The sequence below is a fragment of the Ochlerotatus camptorhynchus genome, unplaced genomic scaffold (genome assembly GCF_037179485.1).
Source record: "Ochlerotatus camptorhynchus isolate MF236.1 unplaced genomic scaffold, CSIRO-AGI_Acam_v1.1 ptg000357l, whole genome shotgun sequence".
Lineage (NCBI taxonomy): Eukaryota > Metazoa > Arthropoda > Insecta > Diptera > Culicidae > Ochlerotatus > Ochlerotatus camptorhynchus.
In genome coordinates this window covers 4021527-4042500 of record NW_027040845.1, presented here as the reverse complement: position 1 = coordinate 4042500, position 20974 = coordinate 4021527, and the positions used below count along the sequence as shown (strand labels likewise).

The 20974-nt window shown below is 41.3% G+C and overlaps 1 protein-coding gene across 5 annotated transcripts in view; it reads right to left on the bottom strand.

The window, feature by feature from the left end:
• The window catches only part of LOC135709211 (putative uncharacterized protein DDB_G0277255), a 316014-nt gene that overhangs the window by 109245 nt on the left and 185795 nt on the right, over window positions 1-20974 (bottom strand). For 4 of the 5 annotated variants that reach the window (XM_065231450.1, XM_065231451.1, XM_065231453.1 and 1 more), the window contains exon 2: window positions 162-923. The exons of the other annotated variant lie outside the window; for it this stretch is intronic. In XM_065231450.1, coding sequence (XP_065087522.1) covers window positions 162-549 — 388 coding nt within the window. In that variant the 5' untranslated portion in view covers window positions 550-923. The remainder of the gene's footprint in view (window positions 1-161; window positions 924-20974) is intronic. 5 annotated transcript variants of the gene reach the window in all.

Below are 20974 nucleotides of genomic sequence, written 5' to 3'. Positions count from 1 at the left end.
ATTACATCGTATTACCTTTCAAGTTTAATTTGTTGTCAAGAGTTAAATGAATTTAAAAAGTAAAAACAAATGCATATCAAATTGCATAAAGGAAAAACATCTGTCTGAAAAGCCAAAATCCCCTACAAAGCATAAGATAAAAAAAAACATTTCAAACATACCTGATTTTGAGGGCCTCAACGAGTCCCGCTTACTGACGGTGCTAATGTGGATTTCGTCGTCCCCGACCGGAATGTCTCCCGCCCCGGGGTACAGCTTCAGCTGATTCTTGGTGCTGCCCCGTCTCAAGCTGAGACTCTTGAACGCGTTGGAGAACTTGGACTTGCGCATCGGTATGCCACACATTTGCGCCCCGATCGAGTCCCGATTGTGCTCGTCCTTGTTGTTGTTGTTTCTTCGAAAATTGATGTCGGTTTCGTGGTTATAGATCGGCACCATGTCCAACGGCGGTGACGCCAATGGTGTCGTCGAGGTCGATCCATTGCTACTGCTGGTGCTGGAGAGATTTTTCGACGATTTGGACTTGCTTTTGAACAATTTATTCCACATTATTTGGCTGATTTGGCTTCTTATTGCACACGTCTTTCTTCTCCGGCCCCTTTCGTTGCTATTCAACCAAATTATTCGCTCACTCTTCCCACCGCGCGAATTGCGCGATCACACAATTTCGATTTCGTTTGGATTTTTTTCCCTTTCTTTATTAATTTGTTGCTTAATTATAATTTCGGCTTAACGCTCGATTTCGATCGATTTCATTTCACTTTTCACCAATGTGCAAGATCGCCGGCCGGCGAGCACTGCAGACATGCGGATCGGATCGGATTTATGGCTGCCGTTGATCGATCGGATCGCGCTGCACTGATCACATTATATTGTGTGGTTGTTTCGAATTAATTGAAGCAGAGGAAAACAAGAGAGCTGACCTAATTAAATTACACTGGCGGTTAATAACATCAATCAGAATCACACGATGAATAGTACAGCAGTATAGTAAGATTGGTAGGTAGCTATAGCGCATTGTTCCAGACAGGTTGTTGATTTTTTTGAAGGTTGGTGCGTGCACACGGTGGTCGTTGACTTTTACTAGACTGGTGTTGGGTGGTTGATTTTAGTGAATGGCCTTGGAGGGGCTCCGCCGTTGATTGCTGTTGCTTTGTTGTTTACTGAATTAACATTATCAGAGGCAAATGTAAACATGGTGGGGTATGGGATTGTTGTGTCACTGAAGAGAAATCAAGCATCAAATAAAATCGAAATTCAGAAGTATCCGGGTATGCGGTATACAATCAATTCTGATTGCATACGATTGACGATTTTCAGCACAGTTTGAAAAAGTAGTGTAAATTTATGTTACTATGATGCTCATAACTGGAGCGTCATATATCATACAAGTTTACATTTAAGGTCGTGTAAATTTAAGGGACATGTCATGAATGTCCCACATCAAATTGCATCACGGAAGAAACGCTATAGAAAATTACCCATTGGGTATTTTCTCTTGAAAATTTAGGTAGAAGTAGTTTAGAGTGAATTGTTTACACTGTATTTTTATCGCTGTCAGTTTTTCGAAAGTTGGAAAAAATGGCGTCACCCGAAAAGCAACGTCGCGAATTGATTTTGCGCAAGCACCTGGAAAATCCCCAACTCTCTCATCGGGACATCGGAATACAACTCGGAATCGTGCAGTCAACGGTGAGTCGTGTGATTAAACGTTCCTACAAAACTCTGAGCATCGAACGGAAGGAGAAATGCGGTCAGAATGAATGTTCTATTAGTGATCAGGATCACAAGCGTGTTGTGAAAGCGTTTAAGCGGAATCCCAAAGCTTCGGTCCGGGATGTGGCAAAAAGTTGAATCTGTCCAAGTCTTTCGTTCAAATAGCCAAGGACCGGGAGGGCTTCATTGTCTCATCATGGATGATGAGACTAACGTCAAGCCAGACTTCCGGCAGCTTCCGGGGCTACTGTTCTTCACCGCCCAGCACAAGTTTGATGTTCCGGAGGAAGTAAGGAGTGATGAGTATGAATGGAGGCTGGATGAAACCAGAGGACAATTATGACACTCCCTTCAACGTATGTGAAATGTTGCGTTCGGATTGGGAAGTCGGTGGTCTTAGCGTTCGTCAAGGCTCAATCATATTTTTCACAGATGGCTTAAAAATTGGAACACAAACAGGTGCAGGAATCTTTGGCCCTGGGACAAATATTTCAGTAGCGATGGGACATTGTCCAACAGTGTTTCAAGCGGAAATCGTGGCAATACTTGAATGTGTAAGTGTTTGCCTAAGGAGAAAATATAGTATAGATGTGCAAATATCTGTATTTTTCTGACAGTCAAGCAGCACTAAAAGCGCTTCGTGCTTACAAATGTACATCAAAGATTGTCTGGGAATGTATTCTCTTGTTGCAACAGCTGTGCAAACAGAACTCAGTAAACTTATATTGGGTTCCTGGACACTGTGGCATTGAAGGGAATGAAAAGGCAGACGGCCCAGAACCATACTGTGTAATATCAAACTGTACGGTAAAAACGGAACTGAAACGCTGGGAAGAACAAAGGGTGATGGCCAACTGGATGGCCGTTACGAAGTGCAACCAGTCGAAAACTTATAACTCCAAATGTAACACATACCAAAAAGCTCTTTTTTTTTCCTTTGGTTTGTCTTTTCCGTCGATCTTGTTTTCCGTGCTGAGCACCAATGCTACCGACGTTCCAGGAAGGCAGCTCCCACACCTGGACCCTACCTATCGACCCATCAACTCATGAACCGGGGACCAACGGCTTTACTTCCCATCCGAAGGAAGGCGTGATCAGAGATGTTATGCCTCAGAACATCCCGGCGGCGCCGACTGGGATTGAACCCAGGCCTGCTGGGGTGAGAGGTAATCACGCTTACCCCTACACCACTGGCGCCGTTATTACCAAAAAGCTCTTGGAGCTCAATAAACGGGCTCTTAGTATATACACTGGCCTAGTAACTGGGCACTGTCCGAGTAGATATCATTTGAAGAACATTGGTCGGGTTCAGAGCGATGTCTGCCGTTTCTGTAGCATAGAACGTGAAAACTCGGAACACCTGCTCTGCAGTTGCGGTGCATTACACAGGCGTAGATCTAAATTTCTTCATAGTGTTATCTTACAACCTAGTGGAATTTGGTCTGCTAATCCTGGAAAGGTAGTTGGTTACATAAACCATATCATACCAAACTGGAACATGGAACTGCAAATCGCTCGGCTTTCCGGGTTGCGATAGGTTAATCTATGACGAACTTCAACCACGCAACTTCAAAGTCGTAGCACTGCAGGAACTTTGCTGGACGGGACAAAAGGTATGGAAAAGCGGGCATCGAGCGGCTACTTTCTACCAGAGCTGTGGCATCGCCAACGACCTGGGAACCGGCTTTGTAGTGCTGGGTAAGATGCGCCAACGCGTGATTGGTTGGCAGCCGATCAACGCGAGGATGTGCAAGTTGAGGGTTAAGGGCCGTTTCTTCAACTACAGTATCATCAACGTGCACTGCCTACACGAAGGGAGACCCGACGACGAGAAAGAAGCGTTCTATGCGCAGCTGGAGCAGGTGTACGACGGCTGTTCGCAACGGGACGTCAAAATCGTCATCGGCGACATGAACGCTCAGGTAGGACGGGAGGCAATGTATAGACCGGCAATCGGGCCAAACAGCCTGCATGCCGTATCGAACGACAACGGCCAACGATGCGTGAACTTTGCAGCCTCCCGGGGTATGGTAGTTCGAAGTACCTTTTTCCCCCGCAAGGATATCCACAAAGCCACATGGAGATCACCTGACCAACACACAGAAAACCAAATCGATCACGTTCTAATCGACGGGAAATTCTTCTCCGACATTATCAACGTCCGCACGTACCGCAGTGCGAACATAGATTCGGACCACTACCTAGTTGCAGTATGCATGCGCTCAAAACTCTCGACGGTGCATAACACACGTCGAAGTCGAACGCCACGACCCAACATTGAGCAACTACGGGACACCGGAGTTGCCCAGGACTACGCGCAGCAGCTGGAAGTTGCACTACCTGCAGCGGCACTAGGTGCTGCAATCCCGGACCGAAGACATGACTGGTTTGACGGCGAATGCAAACTGTTAGTAGAGGAGAAGAATGCAGCACGGGCGAGAATGCTGCAACACCGCACGAGATTGAATGTGGAGCGATACAGACAAGCGCGGAACAGACAATACTCGGTTTTCCGAAGGAAGTAGCGTCAGCAGGAAGACCGAGATCGCGAGGCGATGGAAAATCTGTACCGCGTAAACGACACACGGAAGTTCTACGAGAAGTTAAATAGTTCGCGCAAAGGCTACGTGCCGCAAGCCGATATGTGCAAGGACTTGGACGGTAACCTTCTCACGAACAAGTGTGAGGTGATTGAGAGGTGGAAGCAGTACTATGACGAGCACCTCAACGGTGAAGCAGCAGAAAACGAAGGTGGCACGGCAACAGACCTTGGAGCACGCGCAGAAGACGACATGCTACCGGCCCCTGATCTTCAAGAAGTTGAGGAGGAGATCGGTCGGCTGAAGAACAACAAAGCAACTGGTATAGATCAACTACCAAGTGAGCTATTAAAATACGGTGGTGAAGCACTGGCTAGAGCGCTGCACTGGGTAATTGCCAAGATTTGGGAGGAGGAGATATTACCGGAGGAGTGGATGGAAGGTGTCGTATGCCCAACCTACAAAATTCATCAATTTTAAATCCGCATACGACACAATCGATCGAGATCAGCTATGACAGATTATGCGCGAGTACGGATTTCCGGATAAACTGACGCGATTGGTCAAGGCGACGATGGATCGAGTGATGTGCGTTGTTCGAGTATCGGGGACACTCTCGAGTCCCTTTGAATCTCGAAGGGGGTTACGGCAGGGTGATGGACTATCGTGTCTGCTGTTCAACATCGCGTTAGAAGGTGTGATCAGAAGAGCTGGGATAGACACGAGTGGCACGATATTCAGGAAGTCCATCCAGCTCCTTGGCTTTGCCGATGACATTGACATTATGGCACGGAACTTTGAGATGATGGCGGAAACGTACATCAGACTAAAGGCTGAAGCTAGACGGATTGGACTTGTCATCAACGCATCAAAGACAAAATACATTAAAGGAAGAGGTTCTAGGGAAGACATTGTTAGCCTCCCACCCCGAGTTCAGATTGACGGTGACGAAATCGAGGTGGTCGATGAGTTCGTGTATTTGGGCTCACTGGTGACCGCCGAAAATGATACCAGCAGAGAAATTCAAAGACGCATTATGGCAGGGAATCGTGCCTACTTTGGACTCCGGAGGACGCTCCGGTCGAATAAAATTCGCCGCCGCACGAAGTTGACTGTCTACAAGACGCTGATTAGACCGGTGGTCCTTTACGGCCACGAGACCTGGACTATGCTCGTGGAGGACCAACGCGCCCTTGGTGTTTTTGAACGGAAGGTATTGCGTACCATCTACGGTGGAGTGCAGATGGATGACGGAACGTGGAGGAGGCGAATGAACCACGAATTGCACCAGCTGCTGGGAGAACCATCCATTGTCCACATTGCAAAAATTGGGCGACTACGGTGGGCTGGGCACGTCGTAAGAATGCCGCACGACGACCCAGTGAAAATGGTTCTAGAAAGCGACCCAACAGGAACAACAAGAAGAGGCGCGCAGCGGGTAAGGTGGATCGACCAAGTAGAAGGTGACCTGCGGACCCTTCGCAGACTACGAGGCTGGCGAACTGTGGCCATGGATCGAGTAGAGTGGAGACGACTTCTTCGGACAGCAGAGGACAACAAGGCCTTAGCCTGATTGGTAAGGTGGTAAGGTAAGTCATACGCGAAGTTTGCGATTTTCAGAGTTAGTTGGAAATGCTATCTAACATGAAGGTTTAGTGTGATAATTTATTAGCTAGAGACACTTTGAATGTAACAACTTAAGACGGGAGTAGCCGTCAACAATGCTGATGATGGTACAGCACGCAACAACCACCCTACTGCTTTCTCTTTGAGATGACCACGTTGGTCATGACGAGAGGAGCAACACAATAGCTGGGTAAAGAAGAATTGGATTTTAACACACCATCGACTGGAAATGCTTTCGGCAACGTGGGGTTTTAGGTGGTCATGAAACGTCGCTAGAACTATTCCACAACCACAGACAGTAATGAGCAAAAGCGGGCGCACACTTTTTGCCTATAGATTTGAAGACATACTTGTACGGGTTAGGCAAAAGGTGTGCGTTTGACTTTGTACTGTCGCATTAATGGCCCTTTGCTCATTTTCAACTTCTATTCAATTTTCATACTGCCGTACTCTAACGGAACTATCTACCTATCCTCTTCTAAGATCATTCTCTAGCTAATACATTATCCCACTAAAGTTTCATGTTAGATAGCGTTTCCAACCAACTCCATTGATAATCAACTGCTACAGTGTCTAGATTTATGAACTAAGTGTCCGGAATTTGGTGCATTACGGTATACGTGACGGCGTTCAACGTAGTATGCGTACGATAAACGTTAGTAATATCTATACAAGAAGAAGAAGAAGAAGAAGAATAATGATAACAAGAAGAATATGAAGAAGAAGAATAATAAGAGAATGAAGCAGAAATACCCCGATTGAGATTTGAGAATGTTGCTTTAAACGTTCGATAAAACTCGTACTATTGTTTGGTTAGCTTAAAGGTCATATACCATAGATCTTGTAGCGTGCTGGTCCTACGACAAGTCCGACCAGGAGAGGGTCGTTTTAAATATAGATAATGAAAATTCGATAGTAAATTTATTTCAAAGCATGTTCCATCGATCAACGTATCAGAGCGATTGAAACCTTTAGAGATTATGCAAATTCACACATCTCGAAGATACAAGAAGATTTACTTCCGCCATCTCAAATCTCCGTAGCGAAGCATGTCAACCGCAGCCACTTGAGCCCTAACCGTGTCTAAGTGTCGATCAAAATCTCTCCCAGAGTTAACACACACAAAAAACGGCTCCCATTAGCGCTGCTTGTTCGGTGAGGGATTACAACATAGGCCCAACACTCATCTATTTACATGCACCCCATTGATGAGGCCCCGTCAACCGGTAGGTAATCGATTGGTGAAGGCGAAAACCATGTCGAAGTGCGGTAAATTTTCGGCTAAACAACACAACACGCAAGAAGTTGCGCGTTCATGTCGATCGGCCAGCGACAACGACGTTGACCTTTTCTGTTTACGTCGAAATGCCGCGTGCTGCTTGTTGCTATATAGGTATGGTATAGCCCTACACGTGGTACTTGAGAAGTCACAGATTAACCTATGCAAACGCTTTCGAGTCGCTTTTGCTCCGTCAGGTATTCAGTGTCTATCCACCGAAAAACATAAAGAGAGTGATTGAGATTGAGTAACAGCAACAACGCATGTGTAGGAAAATTACCCGTCGAGTCTGTTACTACATCGGCGAACCGAATTTCCTGGCGTTGTTCGCACGGTGGCATTATTTTGGCTGCACACTATGAGGTGATTTAGAAATCTCATTTCCCTCGCCGCCACTGCTGTCATGCATCTGTCAACAATAAATCTGGTAATTAAATACATGTCTGCTTCCCATTCATCCTTTCATGCGGTACATGGACCAACATGGCACAGAATGCAGGTTTATTGTATTTCCACTTCATCGACACTCTCAATCAACTAGGTGTGAGTGTTTTTCTCAAACCATTACGATACAGAGTCATGCCTCATTCTGCGGTTGGTAAGCGGAAAAGATCACTTTCAGCCATCTAGATACAACATTACCTATGTTGGTTAATCTTGGCTCGAACATCTGGTATTGATGGACAGACCGAGACACACACGTTGTCAATCAATAGAAGTGTGCAAGTTTGTTGCTGGTAGATACGTATCTACTCTCTTTCAAATGTCAAACTGTAACGTGTTCACCGAATAGTATACCTTCTGCTTAATAATTGATCATATAGATTCTCTATTAATAATAGCACACTTCTGGTGTCTTTTGGTTATTAACGGAGACCAATACAGCAACAGGCTGGTTCCTATTGGTACATGCGTACATGTATCTATTTTCCCCAATCGACGATTGACGAGCAAGAAAAGCAATTCATCGCGGCAAACTACATTAGTTCAACGGTCCAAGGCGCAAATTCATCCATATAAATGCACACTTTCGCTTTTGCATAAAAGCCAAATTTGGACACTCATCCTCATCTCTGCATCTTTTCTTTTTTGTGTGTGCATCACTGACGCAAAAGTAGCCGAATCAACGATTTTGCGTGTCCAAATACCAACATGCACCGCAAAACCCTTCTACAACCAAACCAGAAACCATCATCCGAAAAATAAGCGTGGAAGCACGCAGGGAAGCAAACATACACTTTCACTATAGGTAGCTTTACACCGGGAACCTCATCGGTAACCTTTTGACTGCGAACGAACAACTTCATTTATTCACGCGTCTTTGACTTAACAAATCATTCGGCTACCGCGCTGCATTCAATCTATCCCTCTAATTTAGCAGCCAACAGCTGGGCAGCACATTTTGGTGATGGTGTTATCACTTCCCGCCTTGTTGGAGGACGTGGAGCCACACGGTTCAACGCCAACAACCGACAGACAAGACCGACGGGTGGTGAAGTGAAACCATTGATCAACGGCCGGTCGGCTATACTTAGGCCGGCTGACGACGACAATACAGATGCGGATGCAATTTGACCGTTCGGTGACCGCAGAAGATTGATTAGCGCCACCCGTTGAATCCGTGGAACATATCTTTGCGAGTGACGCATTCCCGTGGAGGCTGCTGCCCATACCGGAATGCTGGATTTGATAAATACCGAAATTGTGGAAACCTTTTACCGTCGTGAGGTCATGATCCCCACCGTGTTTGGTCAGGCTTTGCTTGATTTATGGGATCTATCGCACACTAATTTTGGCCATGGTTTGAGCTGGTATTTCGATGGCCATCATGATGATTTCCGGAAAACACCGGGAAAGGTTGCATACACTGACAGATAATAGCTCCATTTTTCAAACATTTTTATCCCTGCGCTTTGATCAGATAGCGTATAGCTAGTGATGTCCGATTACTACACGATTAATCGAGCTTATCGATTATCTGCTTTCAATGCCTCGATTATCTACCAATCTATTAATTGACTTAGATTATTGCACTATTATTCAAATCTTCATTTGAATTAGGAGTTGAATATATTTTTCACACTTAGAAAAATTCATGTAAATTTAGGTGATCTGAGACTGACATATACGAGCGTCAATTTTGACATAAATTTGAGTCATAACAGACGCAAAATTCAGTTCAATCAAACGTACTTTTCTTCGAGTAACGAACTGTTCAATCTCGGAGCCCTTAATTTTACATGACATGTTTGTTTACGTTTCATCCTTAATGTCAAAGATGGATTCCGTCACGTGTAAAATTAGTTATTTCTAAGTGTGTAGTGTAAATAGAACTAACTACCAAGCCAACAGAGCATCGATTAAACTATGTTCCATCCTAACTTGAAGTTCAGAACGTCTATTCTCTAAAGCAGGTCAGACAATAGCAAAGCTGAGAAACCGTTTGTCTGGCCCTCATCTCAAAATTATACTATTCCTACAATCTGTTGTAGAAGATGTTTGGTTCGAGTATGTGTTTTTTTTTTCAGGCAAAGAGATTGTAGTCCAAAGTCGAAATCAATTCGTCAAGTTGTCTTTTCTCTCTTTTTAAACTTCTAATAAAAATGTTGATAAGCATTAAAGAGTAAAAGTCTATTTTATTGAATTGTTAAATCTCGAAACAATAATTTACACATGATCCAAGGATAAATAATCAATATTTAGATAAAACACTTCCTTAAAGACGTTAGTTTTCTTTGTTATCAGAAAGTATTAAAATTAATCGATTATTTCGATTAATCAATTATTTCATGTCGATTAATCGATGTCGATAACTATCAATAAAAAATTAATCGATTAGTAAATAATCGATTAGTTGAGAAAATCGGACAAGCATCGTTGTGTCAGGTTGGTCGTGGCACATTTTGAGTATGAGAGGGTGATTGCAATTTGCTCAAAAGTACCTGAGTAAAATCGAAGACAACAAATCAAGAAGACTGGCAAGTTTGCCAAAATCCAAGCGTCAGATACAGTAGTGCTGCGCTTGAGTGAAGGTGGAAGCAACGCATAGAAAAATGAGCAAATACACAAACCTTTCTTCTGAGGATGTAATCTTTGCTATCAAGTTCGTTCGAAGCATTTACCTTTGAGCGGCAGATGACGCAAATGTACCTGCCTCATAGCGTTCGTATGAGAAATGGAAGAGTTGCCAGTCTTCTTGATATGAAGTCTTTGGTAGAATGCAAGTACTTTCGATGATTACCCGTAGTTGCGATAGTAAAGATGTGTATCCATATTCTCGTTTATGTCCGGGCGTGTTTGCTATACAGAAACATTTTCATTTGATTTTGTGTGGGGGATGAGTTCCGGGTCTGGACGGGCATATGGGTGATAGTATTAAGTTTACGTTAGGATAAAGTTGAAACATTTAGAAATGTGTAGCTTCAGTTTGAGAAGTACTTCACTTCGTTACCGATGAATCATTCTGATGGTCCACATTACCGTGCAGGTGCCGTGGGTTGGCAGGGTCCAATATGGGTTAGTTTGATGTTTATAAAGTACTATAAGTTAAAACTGTATTTTGAGCTTTATCTCTATAAATTCTTTTGTGTTTCCTAACAGAGAATCATGTTGGTGTTCACTGATTCAAAGAATAAATGGGATAAACATTGAGATGTCCTTAGTTGAGCGTTGTTCAACTTGTGGTACTTGCATTTTTTTCTGAGTATCCAAGTAACCATATAATCACAAAATAACTTTAAATGTAGGTTCAGAGTGAGACAATGTCACTGGGATACGATATGGTTAGTTGGGTATTCAGATGAAACTATTACTTTAAAAAAACTAATCTTGGTTGTATCTCATTTTCGTTCGCATTTAACACTATTTGATATTATTAACCATATAAAATCTAAAATGCATCGAGCGTTCATTCCAGGTGGTGAGAGAAACTGAACAAGAAGAAGATGACTATAGAGCATGAGTGGTATCATAGAGCCCCTTCTCAGAAAGAGTGTATTGACAATGGACCTGATCTACGATTTAAGGTTGGCTTCTGTGCTGATTGGTATCACATAAAAGGTTAAATAGGTAGCACCATCTTCATCTAAATGTGGGTATTATTGACAAAAATCATAACTAGACAATATGCAAATTTATATGATAGGAAACTGGATCAACGATATTTAGACATGCGCAGTCAATCTCGACGACTTCTAATTCTGCATGTCAACACCTTTGACTCTCCTCTTATCCTTCACCTATGCATCAACGCAATTTCTTACCAAATTGACAAACGCTAATCAACGAAAATTCAGTGGAAATATAAATTTCTTCGATACCGAAAAAGATCGAAGTCACATATAGATTAGTGCCAGAAAAGAACAAGCAGCTTTTGAAAGAAGTAAAATTAATGCGATGGCATATTTTATTCGTGATGCTAAAAATCACAAAACCGTAACATTCGAAATAACTGTTCATGTTTGAGAGTAGGAAAAATGTTTTAGTTGCTTGCCAAATTTCACATTTCGTCTATTCGTGGAAAACCAAAAATTGCAATCCGAGAAAGGTTTTCCAAGTATTCAGTCTAAACAAATTAAAGGTTGAATCCCAAGCACGATCGCATTTTTGACTTAGGACTAGGAGATTGCTTTTGCCTAATAATTTAATTAATAATTACCAAATTAGTGAATTATAAATTTTATTCTAAAATAATCAAGCATTCAATTAAAATATTTTAAATAAGGGGGCATTCAATATCCTCAATTGAATTCAATTTTCATCTTCCAACATTGAGTTCCTATCCCATTTAAAATTAGGTTTCAAACATGTACAACCAATTTCCAGATGCTTACTGAATAACAACCGGCGTGAAAAATCACTATTTAAAATGCATTTCATATAACAAACAGGTTTAAAATACTTATAAGTACGTCACACAACATTATTACACTTTAATGTTGCAAAATTATGACAGATAAACTGAATCTCATTTGTTTGTCCTTTATCTGTATGTAAACAAAAATATATAAAATAGCGAATGCTGTAATTCAAAACATTTGACGTCATATTTTTGTGAGTTTGAACTGATCGATCTTCGTTTACACAAGACATCGGGTTGCATTTAAGTTTGCAAACAATATGGTACCATTGTGATAAATCTTTTTCTGGCTTTGTTTCGCTGATTTATGTCATGAAAGTTGCAAATCGTATACTGACAAATCAATACGTTTCAAGCCAATACGTTACGTTACATTCGTGTAATATACATTTTACAAGTAACGACGGCAGTCCCAAAACATCAAATGAAATTAAAGTTTAAGACACAAGCAAAGTTCCAGTTGGGACGTAATAGCTATGAATAATAAGAATTATTATTTCAAAGGCACCCTCGAGACAGAATTCTGAAATAAACTGTGCACCATCCAATAGGTCAAAAGGTAGCAAGTCAGTTCGTACACTGGTGAAAAATTTTCAACTAAACTGGTTAACATTCTTATAAATCTGATCAACTTTGTCAAAAACAGCAACCATATATCTGGATGAGCATACTCGCCGGTCCACTATACAACAGGTCGTGTTGACAGCAACCTTCTATCTAGTCGAGATGTCGACTTAAGCAAGTCATTAGTATCAAATGGCACTAGTGGTTAGTGATTTTTTCGAGTGAGATACGATATGTCATTCAGAACTGAAGACAGCAAACTTCTATCTAGTCGTACTGTCAAGTTAAAGCAAGCAATAAGATGTCAAATTGCACACTAACGTCACATGGAGAGTGAATTATGAACTGAGATGTCCATCATCCAATAGGTCTCCAATAGGTCTTATTCATCAGAACAACTTTATCGAAGACCGCTACCTTCTATCTAGTCGAAGTCGCAAGTTAAAGCAATAAGAAGTGAAATAGTATACTAGTTCAAAACTTTTCCAAAGAGCCATCTATCTAGTCAATATGTCAAGTTAAGCAAATGATTTAATAGTGCCACCTGAAAGACGAATTCATAACTCAACTGTTCACCTTTCAATAAGCTTTATGCATCTGAAAACCTTTGATGAAGAGCGCAACCCAGTGATGTCATAGTAAATTTTGAACTGATTCCTCATTTAGAATTAAATTTAATATTGTTTTCAATAACTCGTTACCCTCAATGGTAATCAGTACTAACCACAATGACATCACTGAACATTTCACTTAAAATCGTAAAAGTGAGTGAGTCAAATTTTCCTCAAAAATCAACTCCAATAAGACAAGAATAAAAAAAAAAAAAAATTAACGCAGGTAACCTGAGTCGAATTGCATTACATTGCGTAGTTCCATTGAGCACTGTAGAGATACCCGTTAAATAAATTCAAAATGATCGCAGTTTAAATGCAATTTTAGCTATTCAATGGGGTTCTACGGTATTCAAGAAGTTAGTCCTAGAAAATCTAGGAAAAATTTACTCATTCACTAAGTAACCCCTTTATAAATTTGTCTCAATTTTGAGTTGATCTCATTGGCCGTGTACTAGTGTAATCATAAACTGAAAAGACGTAATTTTTGCCTTTTTTTCAAGCAGATTGTTGAGGAAAATTTTTCTCACTTTCTACTATTTTGAGAGAAATCCTACTCAATTTTGAGTTAGTCTCATCAGACGTGTACGGCGTCTAACGATGTGACAACCGTCACATCTCTAGACGATCTGAAGCAAAACGTACAGGTAAGCTCTTTTTATAACCTCGCAACCGGTTGTCTCTCTCTGTTCTCTCGATAGTCATAACAATCGAGCACGTGATTAGTTGATTATGGCCTAAATATAGAAATTTAGAATAGTTTAACAATGATAAATTGCTATAATCTTTATAGCAAACAAATCTTACATCAATTTTAAACCAAAGGGAGTGAAAAGAATTTAAATTCACCAATAAATGGCCAAGTTATAAGCGTTTAAAACCTAACATTATTTCGTTGCAAAAAATAGTTATTCCCCGGGAATCCGAATTGAATTCCCGAGAATAAGGAAACGTTACTTCTAGACGAACATGTGAACAGGGCCAATATGCCAATAGTAAACAATTACTTTAAACGTCGATTTATCGCTGTGCGAGACTCATCAAAGCAAACCAAGGATTTGTTGTCAATCGTCTGAAATCGACGTTTATAGTCATTGTATACGTTTAGATCATTGGCCCTTTTCACATGTTCGTCTAGACCGTTGATAAATTTCTCATGAATATTTTCACCTTTAGTAAGAATAGTTTAGTTATGATAAATAACTATAATCTTCATACCAAACAAAACTTACATCAATTATGAATCAAAGGGAGTGAAAATAATTTAAATCCGTCAAAAAAAAAAATGGCCAAGTTATAAGCGTTTAAAACCTAACACTATTTCGTTACACATTTTTTTTTATTTGAACCCCAGTATAGTCCACAAAGACGTAGTTCTGCGTCAAAAACAGATACGTTTTGAAAATATTAAAAGCATAACTGTGTAGAGAAGCTCGTCAACATTTACTTAAAACTGCACACCAAAAAATTATAAATTTTAATGGTGATGTAATTATCCAAGCATGCTAAAATTGAAACATGTAAACTTCCTTTTCACGTAAACTAGCAACTTGCAAGAAATATTGCTTACAAAGATAGATGTTTGCAAACAATATTTAGAATATTTCATTAAATGACACATAAATTTACACGATCTGCAATGTGAATTTGTATGATATGTGACGCTCCATTTATGTGCATCATAGTGACAGAAATTTACACTACTTTTTCGAACTGTGTTGGTAAGCTGGAAGTCATTCAGCCGAATGACCATTTAGCCTAATGCTCATTCGGCCTGGTTAAAAAAAATAGGAGTCCACATTATTGATGTAGGACTACGAGATTATCATTGATGTTCCATTTAATCATCATTTCAAAAGCTTCAGTTCAAAATTTTAATTCTTGAAACTTTGACATCGCATGGAAGTTTATTGTTCGTCTTCCTTCGAATATTTCCGGGAAAATTTCTTCCGTTTTATCTCGGTAGTTTCTTTTAACTTTCATACCGATTTATTCAGAAAACTTTTTCTTGAAGATTTCTTCCTGAAGCTTTTTCCAGTCTTTTCCAAAACTCTTTTAGCTATGGCCAGACAGTGTCTGTGTTTCTGACATCCATCAGGAAGATTCTTGTCGCTCCTCCTAGAACTTCCTTCTTACTACCCCAAAACACCTCAGGCAAATTATTCCGAAGAAGTTTCCTTCAAAATATCTCCGGAGGTTTCTTCCAGCTTCCGTCTTCTTTAGGAAGATTTTTCAGCTATCACTGAAAATTCCTTTTGAGTCCTCCCAGAAGTAGTTTTCAACTTCCTCTGAAAGGGTCTCCACACTTGGCTGAAGGTTTATTCCAACTTATTGACAAATCCAAGTTTGATTCGGCCACCGTGGCACCGGTGATAAGTTCGAAATAATGTGTCAAACTGAATACATTTTTGAAATTGCGACCAAAAAACTATAATTTTCTATTTATTCTAGCGAGTTTCTGTGGTTACAGTCAAAACATGAGCCGAGCAAAAAAGTAGTACTCTTGATAATGGTATGTGGCTGAATTTTAAAGTGCTTTGTTTTGAAAATATCTTCCAAATAAACAATCTTACCTTACCAATCAGGCTAAGGCCTTGTTGTCCTCTGCTGTCCGAAGAAGTCGTCTCCACTCTACTCGATCCATGGCCACAGTTCGCCAGCCTCGTAGTCTGCGAAGGGTCCGCAGGTCACCTTCTACTTGGTCGATCCACCTTGCCCGCTGCGCGCCTCTTCTTCTTGTTCCTGTTGGGTCGCTTTCTAGAACCATTTTCACTGGGTCGTCGTGCGGCATTCTTACGACGTGCCCAGCCCACCGTAGTCGCCCAATTTTTGCAATGTGGACGATGGATGGTTCTCCCAGCAGCTGGTGCAATTCGTGGTTCATTCGCCTCCTCCACGTTCCGTCATCCATCTGCACTCCACCGTAGATGGTACGCAACACCTTCCGTTCGAAAACACCAAGGGCGCGTTGGTCCTCCACGAGCATAGTCCAGGTCTCGTGGCCGTAAAGGACCACCGGTCTAATCAGCGTCTTGTAGACAGTCAACTTCGTGCGGCGGCGAATTTTATTCGACCGGAGCGTCCTCCGGAGTCCAAAGTAGGCACGATTCCCTGCCATAATGCGTCTTTGAATTTCTCTGCTGGTATCATTTTCGGCGGTCACCAGTGAGCCCAAATACACGAACTCATCGACCACCTCGATTTCGTCACCGTCAATCTGAACTCGGGGTGGGAGGCTAACATTGTCTTCCCTAGAACCTCTTGCTTTCATATATTTTGTCTTTGATGCGTTGATGGCAAGTCCAATCCGTCTAGCTTCAGCCTTCAGTCTGATGTACGTTTCCGCCATCATCTCAAAGTTCCGTGCCATAATGTCAATGTCATCGGCGAAACCAAGGAGCTGGATGGACTTCCTGAATATCGTGCCACTCGTGTCTATCCCAGCTCTTCTGATCACACCTTCTAACGCGATGTTGAACAGCAGACACGAAAGTCCATCACCCTGCCGTAACCCCCTTCGAGATTCAAAGGGACTCGAGAGTGTCCCCGATACTCGAACAACGCACGTCACTCGATCCATCGTCGCCTTGACCAATCGCGTCAGTTTATCCGGAAATCCGTACTCGTGCATAATCTGCCATAGCTGATCTCGATCGATTGTGTCGTATGCGGATTTGAAATCGATGAACAAATGATGTGTGGGCACGTTGTATTCGCGGCATTTCTGCAGAACCTGCCGAATCGCGAAAATTTGGTCCGTGGTAGCGCGGGCACCCATGAATCCCGCCTGGTATTGCCCCACGAACTCTCTTGCATATGGTGACAGACGGCGGCATAGAATAAACAAACATCATAAACAAACATCATCCAAATCACCCGATTTGTAAACCGACTAAATCTATTGCCACTTGTAATTATTTTCAGTTGGTGTATTAATCAGCAGATTAAATCGTGTTTCGTCTGGTGATACACCGAGCAATCGGCCTATTTAATAGTTTTTCGTCGATGGATTTAGTCGGCCGACTTCGTCTTCTGTTTAATCGGCAGATGATTTCAAACCTTAACATGTTTTCTGTAATTTATAAGTCTTATAGTAGCTTTTTATTTAGGGACAATGCATTACAAAATAGTTTTATGCATTTTGTACAAGATTAATCCATTCTAACAATAAATTTGCATGAAATTACATTGAAATTAATCAATTTTGCAAACAATCAATGAAATTGTCAAGGGCTGTCACAGACTTATGACTTATTGGATTTCTCAATACTGGAAGCTTCTTCCGATGTTTTTCTGCATTCCCCTGTAATTGTCTTTCGACTACTCGGGAAGTTAAGCCGACTTTTCTCATAAGTGTCTTTCCGCGGAAAAAGGCTTGATGGTGTTTCACTCGTGAGTCTAAAATGAGCCGAGGGTAGCATTTTTCTGAGGAGTAGAATTCCAGCTGTGTGGCTCGAGCTGTGAGCGAAGGGTTATACAACTTGAGTGAGGTTTGCTGTTTCATGTTTTCTTTCACACGCTTTGGTGAACTCTGACCTCCTTGCCACGAACAAAAAAGTCATCCGGAGGCTCGAAAAGCGCACCTCACGTCAAAACCTGCCGCCACTCACTCGTGACGAGGGTTGCCTAAACTCGCAGGGTAAGAGTATTTTAAAACCTCTAGCGAGTTTGAGGAGTTTTATCAAGCCTGCTCGACAGATTCTTACAACTTTTTCTAAGACAGTTCTTCACATCTCCCAAAAAATATTCCTGGGTTCTTTCGGATGTGTCTTCCGACAATTTCCGCGAGTTTCTCCAGACTATGTTGGGAAGTTTTTTTCTTAACTTTCCCCGAAAGTTTCTTCGAAGTTTAATCGATTTCCTCTATGATGGCTCCATCTCCACTCGCAATATTCCCCGAAAGTTTCTTCCGGAAACGTGAAGCAAATTTCCCGGAAATGTTTTCCAGTGGGTTGCGTTTTTTTTTAATTTATGCTATGAAAAAAAAAAGTTATTGGGAATCCGAATTGTATTCTCGAGAATAAAGAAACGTTACTTCCAGACGAACATGTCAAAAGAGCCAATGAGCCAATAGTAAACAATTGCTTTAAACGTCTATTTCTCGCTGTTCGAGACTCATCGAAGCAAACCAAAGATGTGTTGTCATTCATCTGAAATCGACGTTTATGTATAGTCATTGTTTACGTTTAGATCATTGACCCTTTTCTCATGTTCTTCTAGACTTTTGATAAATTTCTCATGAATATTTTCACGGGATATGGCACAGGTAGTAAAAAAAATGAGTCAAAATTGTAAATCTTACTATTTTTAAAACCGTGCAAAAATCGAAAGACCAACCTCTATAACGGACTCTGAATACTCCACCATAACAATTAATCATTTTGTTCGACCATTTTCCACAGAGATGGCGCTGTTCCCCTGGTAGGAAGTGATAAAAATCCCCATATAGAAATTGAGAGAAGTGGGAATAATTCGCTTTCGGTGCATATTCAGGTCAAAAAAAGTGAACGAGAACCTAAAGAAATTAATCAGGGACTTTGTCGTTCAGTTTTTTCCCTGAAAACATTTGAAGTCCCTCCTTTTTTACATATTCTGCGCAAAAGATACTTTATGCCCCGCCTCATACATAAAATTCGGTGGGAAATTCTGTGAGGGGTGAGCTATTTTGTGTGCAGAATGTGTAAAAAAGGAAGGACTTCGAATAATAATCTAAATGCATATATAGAGGTACCAGACATGTTTTGCATTGCAGTGTCCTCTGTGAACAATTATAGGAAAACAGATTGTATGTAGTTTCCGATAGATGTCACCGCAAACAACAGCTGTGACATCTGATGGAACATGAATGCAGAAGCTTGACAAAATGATCAATTAGCCGACCAAATGCATCAAACCAGGAACATCTACTAACTACGACAGCACCTCGACAGCCAACTCTGATAAACAAATACTCTGTTACTAGGGAGGTCTCTTCTGGACTGTCCACTCCTCTTAATTAATGGGTTCCTTCTGTTCCTTCACCTAATTAACTCTATAACTAGGGGGTCCCTGCTTGATCTCCACCGCTATTTCAAACTCTGTCACTAGGGGGACCCTTCTGGATTCCCAATATTCATCAAATGATGAACCAGCCTCTGGCTGAAAGTCTCGCTAATAAAGATAACATAACCCCACCAATGACAGTGAGTTCTGACAAAAATCGATTTTTGATGGGTTTTAATAAAAAAAATATTAATAATAAACACATCAGATATTCAGTGTATAAAGTTGATGTTTTCAGCAAAGTTGCTAGCATTTGCATTATCTACAACTTTGCTGAACACACTAGCCACGTAGCCACTAGCATTTTTAGAAAATTTTAAAATTGGAGGCGGCTGGGTTCGATTCTCGGTTCGGTCTAGGAACTTTTCGGGTTGAAAAATTTCTCAACTTCCCTACACACTTAGTTTTTTCTACCGAGTTCGGCTGTGCAAATCTCGGCAAAAAAAAGTTTTACTGAGATCTCAGCAAACCTTTCATTTGTTTGCTGAGATTCAGCTAAGCATTATCCGAGACTCAGCAATCTAATGTCACTTTTGCTGAGATCTCAGTGAATTTTGCCGAGATTTGCACAGCCGAGCAAGTGTGTAGATATAGAGTATTATTGTGATTGCCACACAAAAATACTGATGCAAAAATGGTACAGGCTTGTAAACCTATCAATTATAGCAACTTTAGAAGTGCTCAAGGAACACTTAGTGGAGAACTGGTGTAAAGTCCCAGTCTGTCAAAAGATAAGCAGTTATAACGGAATTTAAAGGAAATAAACCAACCAAAGCTCTTCATAAAGGGATTCCGTTAAGAGGTTCGACAAATTTTATAGATTGAAGAAGAACATGTTTTCTTTATTGTGTTGACAAATCCACATTGATTTCATTCATCAATTGTCAGACTTCTTTTCCGCATCTGAGGGATTTGAGCTTTTTGGTCGAACTTTAAATAAATAAGAAGGGTCAGATCTCATCATAGGTAAATAAATATAGGATGTCTTCAAACTTCTGTGTGAGATCTAAGATCTTGAATTTATTTCCCTTTGTCTAAAATCACAATAGATTTGTCCCAGTTCGTAGATTTTTATATGTGGTATCGTGAAAGAATTGTTCACTGTAAACCATTAGATTTTGAGTTGATATCTCTATTTAATTCTTGAAAAGGACCTGCTATTGCAGAATGACTGAATCGCCATAAGATCTATTCTTCCATCCATTAATCCATCCATCGATACCTGTACAACTTTACGATCCCATAATTTACGATCGTGTCTAACCTTGCACCTAGTAGCAGCACCTATCGAAGATAATTTACGACAATACTTGTTCACTTATTACCACATACTCACTAACAACTCTTCGCACCCGGCAGAAGGTGTCCATTGCATACCCTCTATCTAACCCCCCTCCCCCCCCTCCATAATCCTCAAGTCGGATCGATTTGCATGCTGCTGTGTGCTGCACTGCTATCCTCACTTCATCAACCACCCTACGCAGTCACGTAATGAGGTTCTGCTTCAAGCCAGACATTTTCTCGATCAACTCGAACAACACGAAAACAAATTAGCACGAATCTTCACAATCACGACCCAACGCCTGCAAAAGTTGTCATGCCATCCATGTGCGGCGCGGTGCGTTCCACTCATAAAATCATAAATTATACAATTATGGTTCGCCACCGGAGGGCACCGCACCACAACACACATGTGCCACCGTGGGACGATTCTTTGGTTCTCTTCTTCTTCTTCTTA